Raw genomic sequence first — 26738 nt, 5'->3', positions numbered from 1 at the left:
CACCTCCTTGTTTCTTCTTCTCCTTCTAGTTCGTACACTTACCGCCCGCTGCTTCTCCAGACTCATCGTTCCTCCGTTCCTTCATTCGTTCGTGATGATCAGCTGTTGCCAAAGCCTCTTTTTCCGGGGTGTCTTTGACCGCTGTTGGCTCGAGCACGCGCCGTTCGAACGGATTCTTCCCAGACCGACAGACCGAACGACCTACCTGCCTACCTACGGCTACGGACACAAGGAGACGAGCCCGGAATTTAACGCCTCGGATTCACGTTCCCGGTGATGATGCGAGAGTACCAGTACAACTGCCCTGTGCGTGTATTGTAATATGCAAGACGAGGCAACGCATCAACCCTTTGAATGCATGCGGAAATCCTTCTTTTGTCATGTTTGAGCCATCACGATGCATCATCAACGTTCAGCAACTGGGCGAGAGAAGATGATGCAAGCTGGTTGCAAGCCTCATCCATAATTTGTCATTGAAAGACGTTCGTCGAATCCTGGCACCATCCCACGTCCCAAGCCAAATTATCAGTCGCAAGTTCATGGTTCGTTTCAATTGGAGGGACAAATTAGTTCCAAGACGAAAAATGGCCCCTTCATCCAAAACAACAGATGAAGCATGATAAAACGTTTCTGCCGAAAATTTGCAGAAGCGAGAACCTACAATGATTTGTGACTCTTGAATATTGCATTCAAGTGACCTTGAGAGCGAATTCTCCTGGATTAGGAAGTCTTAGGATTTCTCATGAGAAACATTCCAGAATTCACATTCTTCTGCCAAGCCTAGATATGGCTTGGTTTCGTTTTGCATGTGGCGATCATACCAAATTCCAAGAGGGGTTATGTCAAAAAAAAAAAGAATCAAGAAGTACACGTGGGGTTAAAGAATTGAATGAGATATATTGTTCAAACTTGTTTTGCAGCTTCAGAATATGACTACAAATGCGAGTTCTGGGTGGACAATAGTGGATATTTGTTTGAGTGATAAGCAAACTTTGAAGAGAAATCATAACTTGATTGGGAAGCATAGTCGAGGGTAAATATAGAATCTCTCTTTCTAAACAATAGTATAAATTTGAGGTCCAAAATGAAATGACAACGTAACGGATCAACTTTTGAGGCGTCTATGTACAAACCAGGGGCCATAAGAAAGGAGGAGATAATTGAAATAAATCACTCATGGACATGACCGTTTTTGAGTACCTGTGATGGGGCAAAAATGTCGCCATTCCATAAAGGTGGATGAGGCTACATGATTTTGGATTGAGAGGAAACAAAGGAAGCAACATGTGGTTGGAACTTGACAGTGGGTCGTTAATGTCATCGGGTTGATTGGCATGATATGCGATGCTTTTCACAGATTCATAACAAGGCTGGAGGTGACAATCAAAGAACGGGTATCTAATTTGGATCGCTACTCTTCCGGTCGGAAATATTTGACTTTGAATCACGCAACCTTTTGCTACTAGGAAGGGCACGAAGTAAAATGATTGAACAAAGTGGTGTCCCGCACAACAATTTAACCGGATCAACTTTCACAGCAATAGGTTCTTCCTCTTCTTCTTGTTTAAACTCATGTTTTGAAACAATATAACTGCAATATGAAGAGAAGGAGAGGGAGAGGGAAAGGGAGAGGGAGGAGAAGGAGGCAGAGGAGAAGAGGTGATGATAGAGGAAAAAAGTGTCCATTCTATAACAAGTGGTCAGATCTGACTGTTTAGAAGAAACTGCCCAGTGCCTTGCCGGCCAATCCTCCAAATCCCTTTGTCACACCCCCGATAAGTTTGGTGGCCGCTTTATCCACACCTCCCGTGGCCAAGGCATCCTTCATGGCATTGGCAGCATCCATAGGATTAGGACCCTTACCATTGCTGGGAGCAACATCGTCTTCCTCCCACGTTTCCCTGAAACAAGTTCGAAATAGTTGAAGACGCGGAAAACAAACGCGATTTCAAAGCATAAAACTTGAAGCCAACCAGTCTCATGTGATTCGCTTCTGATACGATAGTACTGTACGCTGTATTAAAGCCCCTTTTGGTTTGCAGTATTTGTCTCAAAATGATTGATTGACCACGAGAACCGATTTGACTTTGTCGTTCTAAATCAATCTACTGTACGTTCGTCATACCAGCTCAGTACTTAGGGTAGGCACACTAACATAGTAAGTGCAGCACCCTGCATGAAGCAGGAACGTATTTTATTGTTACTTCCGAGCAGCAAATGGCATTATAGTGATTACCGCCGTCTCGGAATATTACGAATTCTAGCACAACTCTATGATCTACCACTTCCGGGGAAAGAGTCACGGTTCATATCAAAATCGAAAAGTCGGTGTCTTCTAGACTACTATCACCGGAACAGATAAATTACAGTATACTGTATATGAAACGAAACAAGGTGTTGGGCAAAACAGCCCAACAGTCAGGCAACTTAGGCCATCCAGACTCAGGAGTTCTATGTCGTAAGTCTGATGTCCGTTATTGAGCCAAGGAGCCACCACTAATGTCATGTTCTCGGCTTTGGTTCGCACCACCCCACGACCTGTGTGCTGGATTTCCTTACCCCTCTTCACGGATGGTGATGTCGCTAAATCGATCAAAAGAAGTCAAGTTACAAAATCTAAGCCTGAAGATGGCCCGCAGAGGAGATAGCAAAATGGAGATTATTTATCACGAAAAAGACGTCACTTACTCATTGTCATCGGCCTCGGCTCCGGTGAGAGCACAGGCAGCCTCTTCGGTGGTCATTCGTTGTTCCACACTCTGCCAATGCTGGGAATTGAGCTTCTGCTCGGCGATGCCAATCAGCTCAAATTCGGGGTACAGTTTCTGAAAGACCATTTGTCAATGGTGAGATGGATATTCCAGCTCCATGCACAAAACCTTTTTTATCAATGATGAGGTTGGTTAGTAAAGGGCCCCTTTCAATCCAATCACGTTAGGTTAGTCCGGTTATGTCGCACTCGAAGGACATTTCACATAGCCAAGGATCTCTTTTCAAAGATTGGAACCATGGGAACCGGTTCCCAAGAATGGTCAACAAAGGAGGAAAAAATATTTGGTCTTGGTATTTGGAATGGGATGAGAAAATGTGGCGCCTATACTCTCTCTCTCTTTTCCATTTTTTTAGAACACATTGACGAAAGAAGGCAAACCGGGACTAAAACAGATAAGACAAACCGACAGTCGATTGTAAAAGTCTACTCTGACATTTAGATTCTTGATTATTAATGGCTTAATTTACCACATGTGGCACAGTTTGAAGATTTTAAATCGACTGAATCGAGTAAGGAGTCAAAGGACAATGATTAACCTATTGTAATATACGGGCATTACAAAACCAAGTTGACATGTTAAAAAAACATATCAAACTTGGTCTTTAGGTTTTTTGAAAGCCGATCCTTGATATCCCGTCACCTTATCAAACCATCATCAAACTACCTCTCTTTGGAACCATGATCACATATTCATGGAACTGGGACAATCAATATTGCCCTTCTTAGCTTGTTGTTGATACTCAGTTGATATTCGCTCGACAGCCGAACGATACAATGGAGTGCGAAGTTTGGTCGGGTCGACTCCGTGTCTCTCATTCTCGATTCGCAATCGCTACAAAATAAACATAATTGGGAACAAAACAAGGTCAGAAAATCAAATCAAGGACGAACCAAATGACTCAATTAGACGTCGAGGATTGAATCTCGTCAGGGACGATTTCATCTGTATAGCTTCATTAGCAGTTCCAGACGGAGCTTGTGCGTACGTATGCAAAGCACGTGGATGCATACAGAATATCGTTAAGGGAAAAAGGGGAGAAAATATCCACAGATAGTGGATGAATGGATCCATTTGAAAGCGTTCGTTCTTACCTTGACGATGTGAGCAAGACAAGTGCACTGATAAGGGTGTAAAGAGCGGTCTAGACGATCCGTGAGCCAGGTACACAGCAATTGGACTTGTTCGGAATACCATCTCTGGAAATGGAAGGCTCAGACAGTAATAGATTGCCCGGTAAACCGCGCGTTCAAGGAAGACCGCTGAGCGAGACGAACCTCCATGACACTCAAAACCCAGAGGTCATCAGTGATCTTCTTGGCAATTTGATCCATGTTGGCCCGAACAAAGTTCATGTATTGTTTCCCCAGGCCTGACCCGTTTCCAGTAACATTGTGTTTATTCTACATTGAAAAAGAAAAGTAAGTAGCATAAAGCTGAGAAACTATTTTGGCGAAATGTCTCAAATCTTCCTTACGGCAATGGAGAGAATCGAACCAATGACGCTACCCTCGTCGTAACGACCGAGCTTGTTGAGAACACTCTCCAGAACAGAGATGAGTTTGCCCACCAAGCCACTCCTCATGTGATTCAACGTGCTCTCAATGAGATCGTCAACTTCAGAGTGATACTTGTGCTAAAATATTGTACAGATGGAGGAAAAATTAGAATTAAGTCTCTTAAAAGTATCGATGTTCAAGACAGAGGGCGTGGTCATCTAGAGCTCTTGTTTTAGTAGAAATACGTCTAACAAGATTGTGTGGTTTTCTGTATTTTTTTTGAAGACAAGTTCTTTATATCTAAAACAAAGTTCGGTCACGTTGAACTTGGGAGTAAAACACAAAAGGTCCTTCAGAAATGTAAACCAATTTCAGCCCTGTAAGCCAAGATAATTGCCGGAGAAATAAAAAGCAAAAATAATAATAATAATATTATTGATGACCCTTTTGGCGCAATTTGATGCCATAAAAAGAATGTGCTTGAGATTGCACAGTCTTCTTGGTAAGCAAAATATTCGCTGATAATTACTTGAGGAGAATGAGAGTTCCTTCTAAATCAATTACACAAGGAGCGAGGTCTGCTCTATCCCCTTGGCAAAGTTTTGCTACAACTACTTCGAATCAAGGAGGTCAACTATGTACTAGTATAATAACTACAAGAAGAGCAAACAACTTCCTTGAATGATTGAGCTCCATTCAAAGAAGAGGACAAAAGAAGAACGGCTGTTGTGGATCTATCAAGTGAAGAGGAACCCAACAGTGTTACACTAGCATTAAACGAGATGATTAGTAACCTTTTTCTTTTTCCCTTCCTCCTTCTGCTTGTCCTGAAAGTGAATCAATGAGAAGTCAAATTTTCCTCAAATGCTAATTAATGGCATCTAGCCACACCAAGGACGCCATTAGGTACGTTAGTTGATACGCGGACTTCTAGAGATATGGACTCCATACGGAATGGAATATTTTGTAGCCCTTGAGCCATTCTTACTTGGTCAAATTTAAGCCCAAAATCTGGTTAAAGGAACTTTGGACCGGTGTTTAACACTACATAAAATTTCATTCTTTGACCTACTGTGAGCCAGACATATCAGGTTGAGAAGATTAATTTTTAAGCAAATAAATTTGGCAATTATTGTTGTAAAAGTACCTTGCCTTTAATTGCAACAATCTAAGTTCTTACTTCATTGAATTTTGTCTTTGAAAAGTGGCTCAAAATTGCTTAACCCACAGTACATAGTCCATGTTCCTAGAAGTCTGTGGTTCATACTAGATCGTTGATGATCCATGACTTCCACAGGAAAGTAGCCTTGTTGAACTGAATGACTTACCATGTCCACTCCGTCCACAGAGCACAGCTTGAACGATTGGTTTTTGGCGTCCAGGACGACATTAACCATGGCGCAGATCTCAGTGGTCAGAATGTATTCGGTGGGGTTCAACAAGATTCCTTTCTTCAGATGGTTTTGGAAAGCCGAGTCCGTCCTAAAATAGAATGAATGCCTCTCGATCACGGGTCTTGAGTTCGTGATACAGATTTACAACACAACCACATACCTTTTGATACAGGAGTCGATCATATGGCAAGCCATTTTCTTCAATCGATGATTGAGATGTTGCCCAAATTCGGGATCGGGCCAATGGAGATCTCGGATGAAGGATTGGAGGGCATCTAGTTTCCAGAAAAGCTCCTCAGAGGTTGCACAGCCGTTGCTGGAAAGAGGTTACATGGGTATGGGTGTGAGTCTCAGAGTTTGGAAGGTGGATATTGGAATGCCAAAATGTAGCTTCAAAGAGTCTTATGAAAAATAGCTACGACGTAAGGAAGAAAAACGACTAATTAGTATTGAGGTGAGATGTAAGTCTTTTGATCTCCAATTAAGTTGATGTAGCCTAACTAATAAAATTATATATGTACGAGTATATATTTCGGAGCCTAATTCAACCATTCCTTGCTTCATTGGGATGAATACCTTGGTTTCCCTTTACAGGGTTGAGGAACTCTTCTGGAATGGTGAATGATTTCAGGGGGATGTTAACGGTTATGGCATTCATGAACGATTGCCATGGAAAGGGGTTTATTTCAAAGACTTACCCTTTAATTTCCCAGCGCTCCTTCTCAAATCCCTTGTGAATGCTTTGGCCTATGGAGGACTCCATGAGGTCCACATACCGAATCACTTGAGGAGCAAAGGTATCACGGAGGTGTTGGTGGAACTTGCCGTTCTTTAAGTTATCTGAGAATTGTTACCAAAAAATGTAAAAATATGGGGTAAACCCAACTTACGCGAACCTAGACTTACCGTCCATTCTGAGGTAATCGTTCAGGATTTGGAAGAGAGGAAAAGAGTCCCACCTACAGGAATGATATCATAGCTTATTTTTGATGGCTAAGATATCAAGTATCCTAAATAATGATATTAATTACGTGTCTGGGGGTTGTTCAGCCAGGACAGTATCCATATCCACCCCAAAGAGGGACCAAAATATTTCCGAATGTTCGACCAGGAGGTCAGAAAACCACGCGAAGGCCTATAATGGGGATTTCATTGGTTAGAAAGACATAAGCGATCCCTGGAAAGCGTTCCTACGTAAGCAAAAGACAGAATGAGATGAGCTGGAAACTTTACATGCGACGAAATGAGAAGCCGTATCATGGACCAACCATTTATAATGTCACATAATTAGCCGAAATCTGAACTAATCTAAATGCGTAATCCCATTAATCATTAGCTTGATGTATGTCATAGACCGTTGCAAATATTTCAAGTTGCTCAAAGAGGTTTATACGGTTCATACCCAAAAAGAAGGCTCTGTCAGAGGTTGGGTGAATCTGGAGCTCTGTCTTCCGTAGAACAGCAGAAAGTGAGAATACTTTTTTGGTGCAAGAACAAAAATAAGTAGTACTACATTTTTCGAAATTTCAAATGATATTCGCATCAAAATGCACTTGCTATGAATATGAAATCAAGGGGAACATTTCCCAAGGAAACTCTCAACATATTATCAGACTCTACCAAAATTAATCGAATTCTTCATGCCTAGCAATATTGAGAATGTTACGAAATCCCTTAATACTATGTATGATAAAGTTCCAACCATAAATGTGCATCTGTCGTGTCAACATGATCGGTCTTCAATAATTTAGACCCACAGTGCAAATCTAAATACGTCAATCTATGTGTGCACTCAGCAGAGCAAACGCGCCTAATCAGAATGAACACTGATTTGAGAAGGTTTGGTGATTTAAATATAGTCTGAATGCCAGCGGCAAAAAGAGCAGCCACGAGCCCTTTGGTAGTCCATGGGTGCTTAACTATTTTGGGCCGTTACTTCTTTTTTGCTTGATTTGGCCCAACCATGGCCTATTTGCGGATGTTTTTCCTTTGAATTTGAACAATAGGCACTTATACGCACATTTCTTTTTAAAAAATATGTATTGAGTGGTTACCTGGAAACTTGTCGAATCTATTTAAATTGATATGAGTTTTGCCGCGCAAACCAATCTACTAGAGACAATCAGTACCGTTGGTTATAGACTTTAAGCTTGAAACACAGAGATTTGATATTTTTTCTATGAAATGTGTGCCTGGGTGCCTTTTTTGATTCAAAGTTGTAGCATTTATGATTCAGGCTATGGCAGTGCTTCAAGAAGAAAAAAGGGCCCATATTGGTCCAGCAACCTTGGACTGCCAAAAGGCCAAAAAGCTCGCTTTTTCCCGCTGACGCTAAAACGGTACCTTCTCAAAGATTGGGGCTAGTGAACCGCTTCAAATAGGGAAAGAAAGGCGGATGACTCGCACAATCAATTGGGGTGAAACTAAAGGAGCTAAAACGAAGATAGGCATGTGAGCCAGGTCTGATATGACCGATTGATTGATTCGAATTAAAAACACATGCTCATCTTATCTTCAGCTTCTCTCTCCATATTTAAGTGGTCCTTGAGCTTTCGCTGTTTTACTGGTTATATCCCTTTTCGTACTAGATTTCGTACTAGACTGAAATGCCCTCTAGCGCTTGTTTCGTAAAGGAGGGTTTGCTCTGCTGTATTAAGAATTTAAGATAGAAATACGGACGATGCGAGTGCGTTATTTTCCACGAAAACTTACCGCCTTCATTATTTAAGAGTCAGTCCAACCAACATAAGCAACATTCAGGTGCAAAATTCCATTCAAATTTTGTAGGAGTTGTAGATTATGTAGTCGTTGGACGTAGTTTTGTGGAGATGTTTTGGATTATATTGATGTAGTAGTAGTAGCAGTAGAAGTTGAAACAACGATACGGGATGCAAGTTTTTTTGGTTTCAGAAGCAAGAAGAAGAGGGAAGAGAAAAAGAGGCGATGGAAAAAAGAGAAATCATCACAAATAGGCCACACCAATGAAAAAAGTCAGATTCTTTGTATCGAAAGGCATTCTGCAATGTTCATAAACCATTACTGCACACTTCTAAGAATGTGCGCCAAAATGTATTCAAGTCTGGCCTAACTTGAACCGACGAGAATGACTAGAAAATTCCGATCGAATTTGGAGGTGAAGAGCTGATATATTTTTTTTTTTTTTGCATGAAGAGAATGGAGTTATAAAAAAGTGATTTGGACACTTGCCAAAGTGAGTGGACTTACATTTTGGAACTGCAGAAGTCAGCCAACATGTGACAACCACAATTTGAACAGGACGATAAAGGGCGAAAGAGAACAGAGAGAAAGAGAGAAAAAGATGGCGTTAGGAACCTTTGGAGCGTCAAACCAACTTATCGCGGGAACGAAAGACTTCAGTTCCCTATCCCTATACAGACATCCACTTTAGGTCAAGCTTTCATACACGTTACGTACAACTAAGACTAATCAGTTCGAGCCAATTGCAAGGATTTTTGAATAAATCCCTTGTCGGACACCAATCGTCTCATCTGAATTTAAATTATTGAAAGACGTCATGCTGGGGCAAATGATAATAACTGTCCATTTCAATTGCTGGTTGGCAGATGTAAAATGGAAAGACGATGGCTTATGAAAAATTGATTCCGTTCTGTTTGCAGCAAAAGGAAATCCATTTGTTGTAAAAGCCTTTCCACCTTAAAAATCGAGAAAAAAATGGACTATTCGCACTTACGTATTTGCTTACTGTTGATAGGGCGTTTTTTATAGAAATACATTTACACATTTGATAACACATCCTTAAAAGCCCCTAGCTGTTTGGTGGCAAAACGGACATATTTCAGAATTGGCACCCATTTTTCCTTCTTTAAATTCAAATTCAAATTTATCTAAAAGATTTAAAGGAACCTGACCCTGAATAAATATCTTTATTGATTAATTCATTGAGTGAGTGAGTGTACATTTGGAAGATAGTAAAATCCTATGATTCTTTTTATTGACCTTTTCGGTTCAAAATGTCAAAATGCTTTATTTTTGGGACTGAAATTAGGAATTATACTTTTATCAACTGAGGAAGGCAATGATATCATTATCATCTCTCTATTTTAACTCAATTATTTCTCATCATGAATCTTAAACGCACTACCTCGGTCTTATGTTGGATACGAAAATAAATTTAGATCTGCATCACGTATGCATCACCCAATAAGAATTCTATTTCGAACCGTTGGCGTAGATTGTAAAAAAAAAAAAATCGGGGTTAAACTTTAGCTAAATCGTCAAAATTGTATGTTTGTTTTAAAACTCAAATTAACGGAGAGTCCATGTTTTTGGTATCGGATGTGAAACTTAAATTGCGACCATGGAAAAAAAAACAAAACTTAACCGAGTGTGTGGAGAACTTATCAAACCTCGTGTTTTAAGGGCCGGTGTTCTTTGTAGGGATATGGTGTTTTTTTAATATTTCTGAACTAAAATGACAAACAAATGGACGAGTGCAATTTGGTTGAAACGATCCGCCACACTGACTATCTGGCTCAGCCTTTAAGTGCCCAAAAAGCAAAAGTCAAAAATGTTAAAAATGACCGATTGTGCAGAACAAATCAAAAAGTCATTTCTAACTTCAATGAAGACCTTTTGTGCAAGTTGGAGTGTTTGTCGCTAACTATTCTGGCTATTCCTGAAACTAGACTTCATTCAACAACCCAAACCTTCATCATTCAATCAAAGATGTTGTAGCAATTAATGTATCTTTTGGTACAATACAATAACAATCGTCATGATTGCGGCAAACATTCAATTGAACATTGATCAAACTGAGCAAAATGGCAAGACCCATAACCCAGGTAACCAGTGAGGGCATTAGAGGTGGATGAACGGATGAGTAAACAAAACGAAATCGAAACCTTGTTCGTGATCGGAGGTGTCATGAAATAAATACATTGACTGAACGGAAGGCAGGAGTTTGTTTTGCGATTTTTGAGCTCAATTATGATTCAGGGCGCGGGAGAGTGATAGTAAGTCAGAAAATAGTCTTGGTATTCAATCCAGGAACGAAACCGCCACGAGATGTGACTCCCGCATTGAACTCCGGACTTACCTCAGCGTAGAACTCCTCATTTTGGCGTAAGAGATCCACACAAAGCTCTGACAATCGGATGAGATTCTCTAGCTTCTTGCCAGGCGGCACAATCACTTCTCCAAGCATCTCCTCTATAAAGCACAAACGAGGATCCCTTCCTCAGTGACACGTCCTATAAATTGAAGATATGATCCCACCCTAACTTACCTTGGTTATTTTTCAGATCCGCTGAAATGAATACATATTTTATATGTTATTGAGGCCGATTAGGCAGCATTGGCATATCCCTCAAGATGGACGTACCTTCTATTCTGGCCTCTTCTGAGAGCCTCTCGTAGTTGACCAAAGCTGCATTCTCAAGACATTTCTTGATCACTCCACGGACCTCGTTCTGTGGGACGGGTGTGGCCACATCTTTCATGAGAACCTTTGAATAAGATCAAATTGAGCAACACTTTATTCACTTAAAAGAGGTAATCGCAAAATAGGCATCACCAATTTCAGAGCTTAGCGCCATCTATTATTCAAAGTTTTAGTTTCTTGAGTGTTTGTTTGAAAAACCATATCTAAAACAATTTCCAACTAATTTGCAACCAATGGAGTGAATAAGAGAGATGATCAAGTAAACCCACATTTCCATTATTTTTTTCCGCATTTGACTTGCACAATTGATCCTTCCTTACCCGTTCAAGGAGTGACAATGTTGATTTGAGAGCACCCTCTGGGCGACCAAACGGGAAGCAGAAGCGAAAGTTTGTAATTTGGTGCTCTAAAAGAACTCGTAGGCGTTCCTTGATTTGTGTGAACTGTTCCTTTTCTTCTTGAGTGACAGTTCCAACTCCATCAGGCCTTGGTGGGAAGATGAAAAGGGACGTTATAGTTTTGAATTGACGCAAAGAAATTATTTATACAGTGTTAACAACACTACAAGATATTGGTAAGCTCACAAGAGCCTATAGGTATTTACAACTGGGGATAGAGGTGCAAAAGAATGATTTGGTGGATGGGTGAATGACTCTAACTAGCTCAAAATCTAAATATGACAAAATGATAATGTTTTTTTTCTTCAGAATTGTAGCAGAGTGGAATATGTAGAAACTAAGTGACTTGGGAAGAAGTTTGAAGGTTGCCAAATTATTCAACACAACGCAGTACAAATAACAATTTGCCATAAATAGAATGCACTATTTGTTTGTTTGTTAAGGGATATTACGTTGTGTTACTCCATATTGATTGCATAAGACAAGACATCAAATACAGTGATCCAGTAAATGAAGATGACAGAAAAGTGATACTTTTGACTGAACATTCAGAGGACACAGATATTTTTTTCATTATTGCTTTTGGCATGTTTTGTTCCAAAAGATTTTCAACACTTCGCCCCAAGATGTGTTTTCTAAATAGTGGGTAAATAAATGTATTTTGCCTGTTGATTGCATGGCATTGGTGATCTAAGATTTCAATTTATGCTCATCATTACTGAGCATCAGAATGACTTTTTCTAATGCCTAAACCTACTTCAACAGTACTGGTGAGTATCAATATCATTTGACTTTTTAGATATTGCACTGTCAATTTGAATAGAAGCACCTAAGAATATGATTCTAATAAAACATGCCATGAACAGCAATGACTTTGAAGAAAGACCATTCCACATTCAGTTAGGTTCAAATTGAACCATTTTTTAAGAGAGATGTTTAAAGTGGTTGTTGTTCTTTGTGGCATCTTCACCTGTTGTTAGCATCATTAGGCGAGTTCGAGAAGTCTCCCAGGGGATTTTGAGTCACGCTGTAGTAAATAAAGAAAACAAGACAGTCCTGATAGTTCACATGGAAGAGTTTTGAGATGCAATATTCATTCAGCATCTGATATCTGCAATTGGTTTAAACTACGTAACTTGGCCTCACATCCTCACAGCTGCTTTCAGTTTGGCTGCAGGATGAAGTGATGCGACATGCTGAAGATAGATGGCACCAAAAACCGTTGACCCTCTGCCCAAACTCGGAACCAAAACAAAGCGTTTCGAACGAATAGTAAGTATGAATGTAAATCTTGTATGACACTTGGTGATTGAATTGTGGGTAGCAACACAGACAAAAATACAGTCTTCAGTTGGTTCGAGCAGTCATGGAAAGAATGGAACACACGCCATTGTCAAGGCCAAAAGAGAAGGGACAAATCGATTCAAGCGTCAAGTTGAGATTCGTTCAGAACCGGAAAAAAGGAACAAATCAGAGTGCAGCAAGTCAAAAAAAGAGCATGAAAACACGGTTGTTCTTTGGATGTGGAGGCAAAATGTAGGCCCAGGGTCGGGAATGTTCTCAATAGGGCCAGAATGGTTGTAAAGTGAAATAATCAACGAGAGGAAAATCAATAAGAGAAGTGGAGCCTTGAGTAGATACCGAGTGTCTCTTAACGAAAATGGTCTCAGTTTCAAAATAGAAAAGTAGTAGAAGTTGTAACACGAAGAAGTAGTAGTAGTTGTAATAGTTGGTCAAGTCGAGGATTGTTTGTGCTTGAGAAGCCAAAATAGCCATAAGAGGCCCACATACCTTGGCCCAGCACTTTAGTAGTAGAAACAAAAATATACCGGTAAATAATAATAATGATATTCCTGGAGTTTCGAGGGTTAATCTTTATGTTGTACCTGTTGCCATGGACGTGTTCCGCACAGAAGGCGTAGCTGTAGTGGATCAGGGTTGGATCGATTATGATGTTCTTATCACAACAATTCAAGAGATCTTCCAACAACCGAAGATGTCGATAACATCCACGAACACCATATCGGGCGCAATACTCGTCCAAAATGTACAATTGACCAGGAGTGAACCATCCCTAGATTAAACCACTTCAAAATTCAAACTACTTCTTCTTCAGACACCCTGGTTCCAATGTTAAATTACCAAAGAAGCGAAGGGATCACCTATGCGCCAATCCAAGGACCAAGTTTGGAGTTGGCCGAACAAGTTGTGGTGGTCAAACGTGATCGGATCGGCCGCAATGAACTCTTCCATGCCGTGTTTACGGGCCCGGTCCGCATCCGCTAAAAGAGGAATGGCATCATGCAATATTGGAACACACACTAATCATGTCAACCCTCCATGTCAAATGTGACTGACCTCCTTGGTTTTTGGTCACGGAGGAGCTTTTTCCGGTGGTGACAGGCGGTGTGGGTTTGTGGGCCTGGCCAGTGGCCCGATAGAAGGCCATGACCCAATTGTGGGCATCTTGTTCGTCTTCGGTGGCAAAGAGGACCGAATCACCTTCTCGAACCGTGTTAAAGAAATGCTTGCCACCCTCGAGATCTAGAAAATGAGGCGAATGAGGCGAAATCAAGGGTCCATATTCGCAAAGAGTAGCCTCGACCAAATGCATCGAAAACGTTCAAGATCGATGTTGAAAGAGTCAATGGTTGGAGAAGTATAGATGAATTGAGCTGCTCGAAAGTCCGTCGATCTGGATCTTCGAGACAGCTCCTGGCAGAAAAAAAAACGTACGTACGTGATGCCAAGTCCTGTTTTGGGACAAAGTTATATGTGAACTAATGCAAGGAACGCCTCTGGTAGGAACTGGTAACTGATGTCGGTATGCTCAAATAACTGTAGGTTTTGTCTTGTTGGGTGTTTGATTAACTAAAGCTAAATCGAAAATCACTAACTCATTGTTTTGGAGTGGTGGTCTCGTCGGGTACCGATCATTCATGGAAGCTGGATTGGTTTCGATTCTGAACGTAATCTTCTACCTAGCGTTCCAAATGGAGAGAGAATCCAGGCGAGTGATCTACGGACGTTGTACATTTGCAGAAGGCCAAATCATCAATGTCTTTTGTGAATGCAGTTTGGGACATTGGCTATGTCGTCGCTTGTACGAGTGTTGCTATAACTAAGGTCTGGTCTTCATTGAGATGGAGGTCACTCTCATCCAAAACAACAACTTTGGCTCAGCTAGTCTGCTTCACTAAATAATGCAAGAAACCAATACAAGCAGGATCACGGGAACAAACCATAGCTCATTTGATGGAATGGAATGTGGGTTCCACCAACGAATGAGCTTGGGTTGGAACCGGTTGTGATCTTGTTTTTTTGCTATCCTACAATGAAAGTTGCAAAACGCTACATTGGGTTCTTGAGATGAACAACTGGGGTTCAATATCTTTACCATGTTTTTTCGGCTTTCCTTTCGAGTCTGGATAGAGAGTATATATAGAGATAGATTTATGGTGTAATAAATGAATGAAGAACAAACCAACATAAGATTTCGGGAAGAGATAGAGAAAGAGAAAGCACAGGCCAACATTACGGATTTAGCGTGCCGTGAAAATATTTAAAGTGTGAGGAGGATGAGAAGGAGGGAGTGTGAGCGTATTATTTACAGACTCAATGGGTTTTAGCGTATTTTTGTGGCTCGATGACAATTGCTATCGAATTAGGAAGGCCGGAAAGAAGAGAGATGGATGGGGCGGGAATAACTGAGAAAGAGGGGCAGGCCTGATGATTAGAAAGGCTCAGGGAGCAGTAATGTGTAACAAAAGTTGCAGTCTGTGATACTTACTCATATGGAAGAACATGGCTGAAAACAAGAGAACAGTGTTCGAGGTTAATCTACGCGTCCATGTTAAGTTGGAACACTACGTGATAACATTATGATGATGATGATAATGATGATGACTATGATCATGATGCTGTTGTTGATGTTGATGATGATGAAACAAACATTCAGGGCAGTTTATAGTACAAGTGGTTGCTTTTTTGATGTATATGTTCTTGTTGCGTTGGGAAATAATAAATTGTGAAGAGACAACGATATAATGTGCCCTGGAAGGTTTTGCTCAAAATATTTTTTTTTTCATTGGTCGTCAAATCTGAACCTGGAACGGGGTATGAGCCCTATCCAAACCTTTTATGCAGTTTCCTGTCATACTCATATCGTTCAGAATCTAACATATCTTGGTACATAAAAAGTATCTTAACTTAAAGTTTTTTTGCATCTTAACGGGAAAAAAGTACTGCAAGATTTCTTCAAGTCATGTAGTTTTTGAGATCGATAATGAAATGAAAATGACCAAGTTCGTTCCAAAGTGTGTCGATTTGGAAAAAAAATCTCTGTAAATGATGGATGCAGACATTCAGGTGTTATATCGTTGTTCTCGGTTCAATAAGCCAAGGTCAGATATCAAAGAAAACGCCTTAAAACCGAGGCCGATCATTGAATTTAGGTACTACCGTACATTTGTAGGGTGTGATAGATATGCTTAGCCAAAAAGTCACCGGTGGTTTAGGGCGTTTCTCTTGAAAGCAGACTTCTGTTCCTCAGTCAATAAAACATGAAAGGTTTATTTATATATATGTGATATGTATGCTTGTTTAGAGAAAGATGCCAATTGCTGATTGAATCGTATATGTATTTTAAGAAAGTAAACACACAAAAATTGCGAAGTCAGCCAAAGTGAAAAAAACAAACATAATTTCTTGAGTTTGTAAAAAATACAGTAATGGCTATCAAAAAAGTGTTCGCGGAAGCAGCCTGATGAAAAATACCCAATCTAAGAGCATTCTCCATGGAGAAAACACTCATTCCTGTCAATGGCTATTCAAAGAGGGCAGGGTGAATGTCAATACCATCAGCCGAATGTCATCCCCAGCAAATAATTACATAGCTCATATTTGATGACCTTAATAATGATAAAGATGATGATGAGATGCATATGCACAGCACATGTACACTCGATGCCACAAAGTAATGGTTGAGTATGTATTATTATCAACCAACATAGGTACTGTGCTTCACTCACCTCCAGCCGGTTCGATATAATCGACGGTGTAACCATCTAGGCGCATCATCTCACTAGGATCCGATTTCTTTTGCTTGTAACTACAGATGGCGAACGTATATTGGGAGACTTGAACCAACACGAAATAGCGTTTCTTCCATTTCTTCCAAACGCTTTTCCCCATAGCGTAGAGATAGCTGCATTCAAAGGATGGAACAATGTAACAGGATCCATGCCAACACTCGCTTAGCTGGTAGTGGGCTTCGGTTTCTTCATCGAAAATGAGGAGCCGCCCAATAGCCAAGGGACCATACTCTCAAGTACATACTATATAAGTAAGTACATACTCACCCGCAGTGCTTCATATTCATAGGCTTATCCATGCGAACAGCGATTTTCAATTTGAGATCTTTGTCTGGCGAGCCTCTTGAAACATTAAGCTTGTGCCACTCGGGTGCCTGGAACATGATCATCGTCAAGACCACAGAATATACGGAGGTGTATTCAAAGATGGTTGGTCTATGAGCGTGAAATTGGCCATCTTTGATAAAAGGATTATCTAAGGCTCTTAAGCTTTGTATGCTCTATTGGAATTGTGGCAAAGATATTTGAAGGCATGTTCCATGTGTTTTTGGTGGTGGTGTCTATTCTAGCGGACTAAATGATATGGAGTACCGTCAAGAGAAAACGAGATCAAACAGCAACCTGGGGAATAAGTTCGTTGTTCGAAAAGAATATGAAAGTAAAGCATAAAGAGAATAGATTCAAACACAACTTTGCTCAGGCATCCATTTTTGATGGAATATGAGTAGTACAACGATTACATTGTTCTTCCAAGAAGCTTCTCAAAATGGCACTCGTTTTAATGCAGTTCACTAGAAAATATAACATGCTTGTTTATTTAATGTAAACTCCATATAATACACCTCATGCCCTCAAAGCATCTGGTCTAATGTCGACTGTTTAGCATAATTGCTAACTTGCGAGTTAAGTAGAATGTCTCCGTCACAGTGCATATTCCTAAGCACTCCAACATGTTTGAAAACTGGTGGCTGAATAACATGTCCATCATGTACACCGTACCTCTATAAACGAGTTTCTTCCGAATTTTCTTTAAAGGTTGATCTATTACGTGTGAGTGACCACCTCTGGTTCCAAGTAAGTATTCAAAGTACTGTACATCCTTGAGATAAGAGTATACACCGGTAGACTGCTGACTTCATGTACTCACCTTGCTGGAGAGAGGCGTGGGATGAATAATGACCTTCCCTAGTTCCTTATCCTCCAAGGCCAACATACTCGAGTTTTCTGTCAAAAGTTTAATCTTCACCGTTGGGAGTGGATGCGATGTGCTGAAGTCTCCCTGAGTGTCCCACATCCCACGAGAGGCCTCCACCTGATCAGTGACCAACTTATTGGAATTGTCCACCTCCATGGTGCAATAGATTATGCGATCACTAGGCACGGACTTTAGATTAGCAGCCTCCAGAACCACCACCTGAGAAACGGAATGATAATAAAGGCCAGTTTGTTGAATCAAAGGACAAAGGAAAGGGACGGGCTTCATGTGCCAAACTGACCTCGATTTGAAAACTGAGGACTACGTCTGATTTGGAAAGAGAGGTGATGTGCGTGTCGTCGTCCTCTGCTCTTGACATTTGGCTTTGGGACCGACTGAAAAATCATTCACGTAGTTAGTACCGCTGGAAGATTGGGTTTGACAAATCTATTCAACTACTCAAGGTCGTTAAGAAAGGTCAGACAAAATCCAAGGAAACCACAATCATTGGAGGAACCGAGTTAGTTGTAAGTTTTACTTTGTGTTAATGAAAAATGCCCATAGATTGGGATATTAATGTTGCGGGTTTCTTTGGAAGCTTAATATCAGTCCCATCCAATACATAACAACCTTGTTTCTAAAAAAAAGTCATAAATAAGCACATGGAGAGATAATCTTGTGGACATTTGTAAATGAACGTTTCGTTGGGCGACAAAACAAGGACTCTCTTCACCAAATTGAAACATCCAACGATAATGGACAAAACCCCGAGACAAATACATTTCCAGTCATCATTGGGCCCTTGGGACCCGCACTGTTTTGTCCGCTAATGAATGAACTTCTATATAGTAAGTAGTCTTCAGTCTTGAGTAGGTCAAACATGTCGAACTTTTTGTAATATTCTCTGGAGAGTTACTTGTTGAGCGTAACCGGACATGCGAGGTTTACACTTTAGGGCTGGGAAGGACAAAGGGATTCTCCAGTTCTGCTCTGAGTAAAACCTCATTTTCTCATAGATTTTCAAAAAGACACCAGGGAGCTACTCTACAATGTCGATGGATGGTCTGTCCCGCAGTTCAGCCCGTGTTACTCTTCAGATTTCCCTGCCCATTTTGACGATGGAAGGAAGTATGAAGATAATCGATTCATGAGTTAACTGAAGGAGGACCTTGGCCATGACAGACTTTGGGAGCCTTTGATTGGGATCACCTGTCTGGGGTCAAGGAGAGAGCTCGATAGGATCTGCGTGACCTTATTCTAAATGACCTGAACCGCTCTACGTAAGAAACATCGTGCATTGGGTCGGAACTGAAAGGGCAAGGCGAGTGTACAATACCAAGTAACATGGACATGTATTAAGTAGTATGTATGTATGTATCTATGGATGGATGGGTGGATGGATGTATGAGTACTATAAAGCGTCTAAAAGGGTGGGCCTGGCTTTTAATCGACTCCGGGGACTGTCAATCACATTCAGATTGTAAGTAATAGGCCAAAAGAAAGGGAGAGAGAGAGAGAGCGATTGAAGAGAGAATTATACCCTGTCTGATCACCCATGAACGACGCCATTCATAATGAATGATCCATGAGAGAAACCGTGACTAAGGATGTATGGGCAATGAGTTGCACCCTGTATGTAGATCTACTACAAAGCTAGCTTGGAAAAGAAACATTGATTTACGGCATGGAACGAGAGTTGTTACGAAGAGAGTGAATGAATGAGTGCTGCTTAAGTGGGTGAATGAGCGAGTGAGTGAAAGAGTGGCAAGTTGCATTCCCCCAAGCACCACTGCATGATCAATCGAGGTACAATAAGCATATCGGGTTGATTGGTAGGTTTGGTTTCTTTACCTGAGAACCGAGTTCCTACGTTTGCTGTAAAGTTGAACAAGTTTAACTCAAGAGCATGGATGAGGGAGATGGTTGGCTGGGGTGGCCATTGCTCTAATTACGTACACGGTGGTTGTACTACGTAGTAAGTACAAGATACGTAGACAAAAACAGAGGGAGAGCCAATTCTTATGGTACAATAATTTACTACCATCACCCTCCATGTGAATGTGGTGTGTGGGTGTATGGATGTTCATTTCTAAGAGATTGGTTTTCTGACACGGCAAAGTTCCAATGTCTTGAGAGGGAACTTGTGGTTGGCTACAACTAACATGGTTCAAAGTGTGTATATACACTACACTCAGAGCAAGGAACTACTTGTGAAAAAAATAACGAGAGAGTTTGGACAGAGTTTGAGTCCTCTTTCAAAGCTCCCCTCCTTATTCTTCCTGCTCCTCCTCCTGTTAGTCTTTCTGCTGTCTCTTTTCTTCAGATGAAGAATAAAATAAGCTTTGGTGTGTGCCAAAGGCAATCTATCAAACTATGGAAGAAAGATGGTCTCACTTGTTTCGCTTGAACTTTGGAAGCCCATATTTGGACTCGGAGGGCTTGCTCTGTTGAACTGGAAGCATTTCCAAATTGGATTTGAGAGTGTTAATCTGTTGGGTCATCTCCTCGATGTAGAGCGATTCCATCTCTTTCAGCACGAACTTTGGCATCAGTTTCTTGTTCTGGAATGATATAATTACAAACTACCAGACACGTAAGAAACACACAACCAGAACCGAAGTTGGTCTGCAATTTTCTGCCAAACAAGGCATTCTGTGGAACATCAACAATTGGCAATGTAGTCATTTTATTTTCAAATTCTCGATACTAGATAGTATAGTTGAATTCTTTCATGTATCTCGTTGCTCTTTTTTTTAGCGCAGCAATCTGATCACAACGTACTATGGATATATGGGTGAATCCAGTTTCAAGTGATTTCGGACATACTTGGGCAAAATAATGTTTACCAGCGATGTCTTTTATTTTGACCATGTCCTTCTAGAAGACCATGTGTTGACTGGTATCATCAATGCGGTTGAAACTGGATTTACAATTTGCACACTAATGTTTTACACTCTTTCATCATGAAAATAGGTACTGTTTTTTTTTCATTCAAACCATTTGTTTAATTTATCCCTACAATTGATTATGAATTCGGTGTATTGTTCATTTATATGCTCTGAGATTTCGGTTTTCGGTAATCCAAAGGAAACCTAATATTTCCCAAGCAAATTCGTGAAAAATAATATTCAACCATTTTTGCCTCATGAAACCAGTAAAATAATTGAATCACCAAACAACTTTCTTCACCAAAAACCTTAGCTCATTTTTCTGGCTTGTAGTTTTTTAAAGCAAAATGCGTAACCTTTCGAGTTGTTTCGAATAAAATTATTAACACTAGACGCCAACTGAGTTTAATCAAAAATGTTCCGAAAGGATGTTAGGTTAGTGTAACATGCCCTTGATTGTAAGAGCGAAAGAAAGGTCATAAAAGGTTGTTGATATCTTTGAGCAAGACTGTTTGTGTTCTCCTCTTTAACATTACCCTCTGCATCTCTTGAAGCTTTTCTTGTCGGGCATCCAATTCTCTCCGGATTGCAGCTGCTTGTTCGTCGGAATTTTCAAGCTGAAACAGAATAAGGTAGTAGTAATAGAAAGAAATCGTCTCAAACTTCTTTGCACAAGAAAATCTCATCTACCCTCTCCCACTTCCTTCTCCCGTGTTTCAAGTCAAGTTCACACGAAAAAAGGCCAATTTTATGTCGTCAGGGAATTACTATTTCTCTCCAAGGACCAGACATTTCTCTCTTACGCTCGTTCTAGCATTATGTTAACGTCATATTCCATGACCGTGGAAATTGAGAATTAAGAGTTTCTTCACAAGCTATGGAAAGCAATGACGCATACTACAAGGCTTGAAGAGTTCCATTTTCGGACTTTTAACAAATTCATTCCTCCTCTTTCATAATATGGGGCCTTGATGATGTCAGAAACCGATTCGAAAAAAAGCAGCTCGCTTCGAACTCTCTCAAGGATGAGAGAACATCGTACCTGCATGGCATTGTAAAGAAGTTGGTGCTCGAACTTTTTGACGCCCAAAATTTGTTGGAAGAGATCGTAAAGTTGCTCCTTGTTAAGGACTTCATTCCCGAGCATGGCGGTGGTCGGTCTTTGACCTGGTCTTCGAGCTTCGTCCTCTGAATGAATAAAAGGACTCAAGAGTCAGAAATAGCATTCATGTTTTCTCCATGAACTCGTCGTACCTTTCATAATTGCATCATATTTGGCCATCCATGAGGTCACAACGGTCTCCTTGCTCAGTCCGTCGATCTCTGGCAAGGTTCGTATCCGTTTCTCAATTTGATGTCTGGAATCGAATGTCCATAGATAGAGATACTTGACGAGTGAACTCCGAGTTTGTACTCCAACAAGACGGATGCGGAAACACCGTATTTCTAACCTACCTGAACACTTCTCTGCAGTCATGTTGACTTAAGGCACCGCCAGCCACAATCGTGGCTATTCGTTCGCTTCGAAGGAAGACATCCCGATAATGTTGTACAGACGCTTGGAAAGCCTCATCGGTGGGGATCTGGGTTTCTCCCCTTAAGAAGCTCTACAGTAGAAAAGAAAAGTCACCATGACATCCTTCTGTCATGCTTGAAGTACAAGTCACTTTTGTTCTGTTAATGTTGGTATGGCTCATATTTATGTTGGCTCTCAGACCACTGGATGCATCATATCATGTTGATTCTCACCTCCACTTTGGCCTTCATCTTGTCATGACCCTCCTTGGTGACCTTGAGATGCCTTTTCTGCATGTCCGAGCTCTGCTTCGCGTTGAAGGTGTAGGCAATCGCTCGAAGGGCGAACACATACAATTGGATCCGCTTTTTCCGGTCTTGTTCTTCTCGTTCCTGTTTCTCCTGATCAAGAAAAGAAAAACAGGGAAAAATTAGGCACTAGCTCAAGGCCATTGGAGCTAGGAACCAATAAAGGACAGCCATGAAAAGAACGACTGAGAAATGAACTGAGCATTACAGAAAATGCATGAGCCGTGTGCATTATTAAACAATCACTTCCCTAGTCACTATATTGAAGCATGTCGTGACAACCTCTCATAATGATGAATGTTTAATTATGACCCAGGATTCCAAACGATATCAACGTTGAGAACTAGAGGCTAGATAATGGCTAGCTTACCCTAATTTCTGCTTCAGTGAGATTCTTGTCATCGTTCTGACTGAGTTGAGGTGATCCCGGGTGATCACCCTGGGCACCGGATTTGGCACCTCCTTGACCTTGTCCACTACGACCACCATCCGTTGTTGTCGTATTAGGAGCACTGGAACCATCAATCAAGTGTTTAAAAACTTGATGCCAAATTGAACAATTCCGGCTCTCAAAGTCCTCTTTTGTGAGCCAAAGAGAGACCCGGAGGGAAAAGGACCATAGACCCATTAGATTAATCTCGCTTTTGGGGGATTCTATTTCAGGGGGTCTCAATGTGGTGCACATTTTTGTCCAACCCAATCTGGTCCTGATGGCCGCTAACTCAATGGGAGGTACGAGGTTGATATATATACCTTCGTCACTCTGGCCCCAAACTAAGAGTGTGGACGACCGAAATTGGGCTGGTTTTCAGGATAATGTTACATTTAGGAAAGACACAATAATCTCCCACGAGGGTTCGTGAAAAGGAGCATTAACAAGTACGACGCAATTCCTCGCTACTAAAGACGATGGATGTTCCAGAAATCCTTTTGATTTTATGAGACAAAAGACGGATCTAACATAAAAGTAATGCTTGAGACAGAGAATCTCGTCCTTGGCAAGCAATTACGTGAGTCGTGTTGCTTAAAAAACCACCACATATTGCTACGCTTTTTCAGTTTCCTTCAGATGGGGGCAAAACAAAGATATCTGGCAAGTCTCTTGCTTTAATGAACAAATAGAGAGTGTTTCTAGTTGTTGAGAAATAGCCTTGTCAAAAACAAGTTTGACAAATATGCATTTGGAAAACAATTGGCAATAAGATCCAGTCAAACGGGTGATGAATTTGTCAGTTGCTTGAGCTTGGCAGGAAAGTGGCACAAATGCACAAAGACACATATGCGAATACCGATATTTCACATTGGCAAAAGTTTTCTGGCAAAAAAAATGAAAACGTAAAAACTTCCAACCTTTGGGTCCAATATTACATGAAGGCCAAAGTTCGCAATACCGAGGGCTGGAACCGAAGGAGAAGCTCTTCGAAACGAATCAACATGTTTTGTTCCAACTTGGAACGCAAACATGTCGAAAAAAAAAGTTTCTAGATTAACTCACACGGCTTACTGAATCCAATACAAGCAGATCAAGACCTACCAAAAAATAATGAACTACCATAAAATAATTATTACTCCCCCCCGCTTGAACGTTCCAAAACATCATCTAACCCTTTCGCAGATGTTGCAAGGAGCTCTTATATACCTGGTGGGTGTGGCCTTCGGTTGGTCGACACTGTTCCCGCCCGTGCCACCAGGTGGACCGCCCCCACCGGAAACCGTTCCATTGGGCGGGGCTTTCTTGTTGACATGCTGACGTGGAACGTCATCGTCCTCTTCTTCACTTGAACTTGGTTCCAACATTCTGCCGAAGGTCGGAGCTAATCCAAATCCGATCTAACGGAAATCTGAAAAGAATTCGAGCCAGATCACAGAAATGTTGGAATTCTCGGAACTGATTGATTCGATTGCCACTTTTTTCATCATTCTGTCAAGGCCACTTGTGTCTACAGCACAATGTGGAGCACTCTTGATGTATCTAGTTATTGTCAAAAAGTCTCTTCGGTCTTTTTCGTTGTCACCTCCGAAGGAAACTATTGGAATTCAGAAGAGACCTAATCAACCGTCTTGTAGGAACAAGATATTCGGCAACGACTATTGGCAACACTTCCAAAGCCCATGAAACTTTCCAAAAAGGCTTCTCAACTAACGACTTTTGTCAGCTGTCCCATGATTGATGTTACAGACAACAGAATGTGGGAATCGAAAGTGAGATTATACGTCCAGTTCAGATGTATCTTCTGACCAGCCTGATTGTCTGTCTATGTATAACCTATTCCCTGAAGAGTGATACATTGTATCGTCTGATTTTGGTGAGAGCTCAAAGCCAGAGAATCTTTCAAGATCACTGGCTAAAGGTTGATTGATAGACTGTGCATTTGAATTTACTGCTTCTGAGTAATGGAACAGGCAATGCCTGAATTATGTCAAGGTGATCTCATGTGACACGCAACGTTCCTGAGCGAGTGAGAATATGTATGAATTATTCGATCTACAGTACCTTCAAGAAGCGCCACTGGATCGAGAGCAATTAGTCCCAAAAATAAGTTCCATGACTGTTATTTAAAGTTCCCTTCAAATTATTGCCAGTGTGGCTGGAATGAGTACAGCTATTCGAGCCGTTCAATTATGCATGAGGTCATCGGAGTTTCGTTTCAACTATTCATTACTGCCATAGACAGACAAGATAAATACCTTTCCTGTGAGTAATGTTTTGGTTGTTCACGATCGATCAAAGTGTACGAGTATTGCTAATACATGCCAGAGCCAAGGGCATGCCAATGGTCCCTCATCCTTCCTGATTTTGATAGGATTTCGTTGTCGTGAATCACTCACTAGTGATCAATGTCTGGAATCATGCGAAACCATTGGTTGTTTTGTTGGCCGCGGTCACTTCCTACCAGCACTCCAAATAAGCCGTCAAATCACATGATTGGAACACTTATTCCCCTGAACAAACACTCCTCCGCCAAGGATCGACCAGTGAACATTTTAGTACACAGAGACACATTCGACAACACGAGGGATGGTGGGCCGATTCCGGTCTCAAAGGTATCACTCTAAACACTTTGGGCTTGATGATGACAACTTGGGATGAAGCCTTTTGGGCACAGCCCTGCCTCGAGAACTACTAGTGGTTTGCAGCGAGTTCCTTGCATGGCGAATCCTTTACTGCTTATCAAGTGGACTGTGCAACTGAGTGCACCCACAGACGCAGGGATCCCTTCCAAACTGGACGGGCTCGCCACTTTGATGGTGCTCTCTTCTCGGCCTTGCAACACACTCTCTCACTCACGCACTCACTCAGGCAAGGACAGACTTGTAGTATGTAGGTACTTACGTACCCTCCCTCAGCCTTGATTTTGGAACTCACACCGTGAATCTCCTGGACGGACCAATTCTATTTCTGTTCCTCCTTGTGTGTTCACTTGACACAGTGGTGCTTGTCGTGAGCAACTCGACCAATGTGCCAAGGGCCCCTCAGGAACTGCAAAGGATGAGAAAGCCCAGGCACCAGCTGACACTGGCCCACAGCGCCCTCTATAACGGCCTTCAAGCCAAAGCCTTTCGCATAAACCATGTTACACCGGACCCGACACGAATGACGTTGTAAACGAGACAAACGAGAAAAAGGCGAGGAGACGGGAAGGGAAGGCGAGTGGTTCCACGTCCTTCGATCCTTCGGTCCTTCAATCCTCTCTCCTCGCTCTTTTTCTTTTCCTCTCTCTCCCTCTCTCCCTCTCTCCCTTGAAGTCAGAGGAGTATCCGCTTTTGTCTGCGATACTGTTTCAGTTTCACTTGTCTGCGCTTTGGGCTTGCCAAGGCTCAATGTCCATCGCCGTACATTTGGTGCCCTCTTCGGTTTCGAAAATTCTCCTCATTCCCGAGTCTCTTTCGCTCTCTTTTATTCCCTGAAGAGTCCCTTCTGTCTTTCTCTTTCGGTTTTCGGCGTTTGCCTTGATATTCTGTTGCTCCCTTAATGAGTAGTGATAGAAAGAGGCAATCCATAGAGGTAGGTAATGTCGAGGCATTACCTAGCAACTCGTGGGTAACACATATTCTTTTATTTCGCTATTGGTTGTATATTAATCCGAGATTTAGGGCAATGCACTGGGATAGGTCCGATGGGCTTCTTCGAAGCACTGGGTTAACATGGACGAGACATTTGTATGAAGGCTCGTTGGGTCATAACGTTGATTGACCTGAGACAAACCTCTCGTCCATGGCTTTCCCAGGAGACTGAAATGCAGGTATTTAACT

The 26738-nt window shown here is 41.4% G+C and overlaps 1 protein-coding gene across 1 annotated transcript; it reads right to left on the bottom strand.

Moving 5' to 3' along the window:
- Positions 1 to 969: 969 nt before the first annotated feature.
- Positions 970 to 25783, bottom strand: LOC131886475 (calcium-dependent secretion activator-like). Its single transcript, XM_059234834.1, has 38 exons — positions 25280 to 25783; positions 24124 to 24329; positions 22855 to 22996; positions 22410 to 22577; positions 22116 to 22267; positions 21915 to 22018; positions 21703 to 21848; positions 21197 to 21277; positions 20167 to 20333; positions 19624 to 19647; positions 18074 to 18167; positions 17725 to 17991; positions 16845 to 16951; positions 16515 to 16690; positions 15275 to 15292; positions 14882 to 14908; positions 13843 to 14028; positions 13627 to 13766; positions 13371 to 13558; positions 13276 to 13287; positions 12455 to 12511; positions 11407 to 11572; positions 11027 to 11150; positions 10931 to 10951; positions 10742 to 10854; positions 6696 to 6799; positions 6571 to 6623; positions 6363 to 6504; positions 6241 to 6273; positions 5825 to 5980; positions 5599 to 5752; positions 5065 to 5097; positions 4249 to 4407; positions 4049 to 4174; positions 3866 to 3970; positions 2689 to 2825; positions 2560 to 2583; positions 970 to 1901 (listed from the first exon to the last, which is right to left on the bottom strand). Exons 2-38 carry the CDS (start codon positions 24279 to 24281, stop codon positions 1715 to 1717), a joined length of 4251 nt encoding a protein of 1416 aa, XP_059090817.1. The 5' UTR covers positions 24282 to 24329; positions 25280 to 25783; the 3' UTR covers positions 970 to 1714.
- Positions 25784 to 26738: the final 955 nt, after the last annotated feature.

The sequence above is a fragment of the Tigriopus californicus genome, chromosome 9 (genome assembly GCF_007210705.1).
Source record: "Tigriopus californicus strain San Diego chromosome 9, Tcal_SD_v2.1, whole genome shotgun sequence".
NCBI lineage: Eukaryota > Metazoa > Arthropoda > Copepoda > Harpacticoida > Harpacticidae > Tigriopus > Tigriopus californicus.
The sequence above is the reverse complement of the archived record's forward strand: the minus strand, read 5'-3'. Positions and strand labels throughout refer to the sequence as shown.

Bases quoted from the DNA above. Each gene is read 5' to 3' on its own strand.
- LOC131886475 (XM_059234834.1), bottom strand. From the start codon at position 24,281: ATGTTGGAACCAAGTTCAAGTGAAGAAGAGGACGATGACGTTCCACGT. The intron at 13,767-13,842 runs GTCAGTCACATT...TTCCTCTTTTAG, and splicing joins CGTGACCAAAAACCAAGGAG to CGGATGCGGACCGGGCCCGT. The intron at 13,559-13,626 runs GTAATTTAACAT...GGTTTAATCTAG, and splicing joins GTGATCCCTTCGCTTCTTTG to GGATGGTTCACTCCTGGTCA.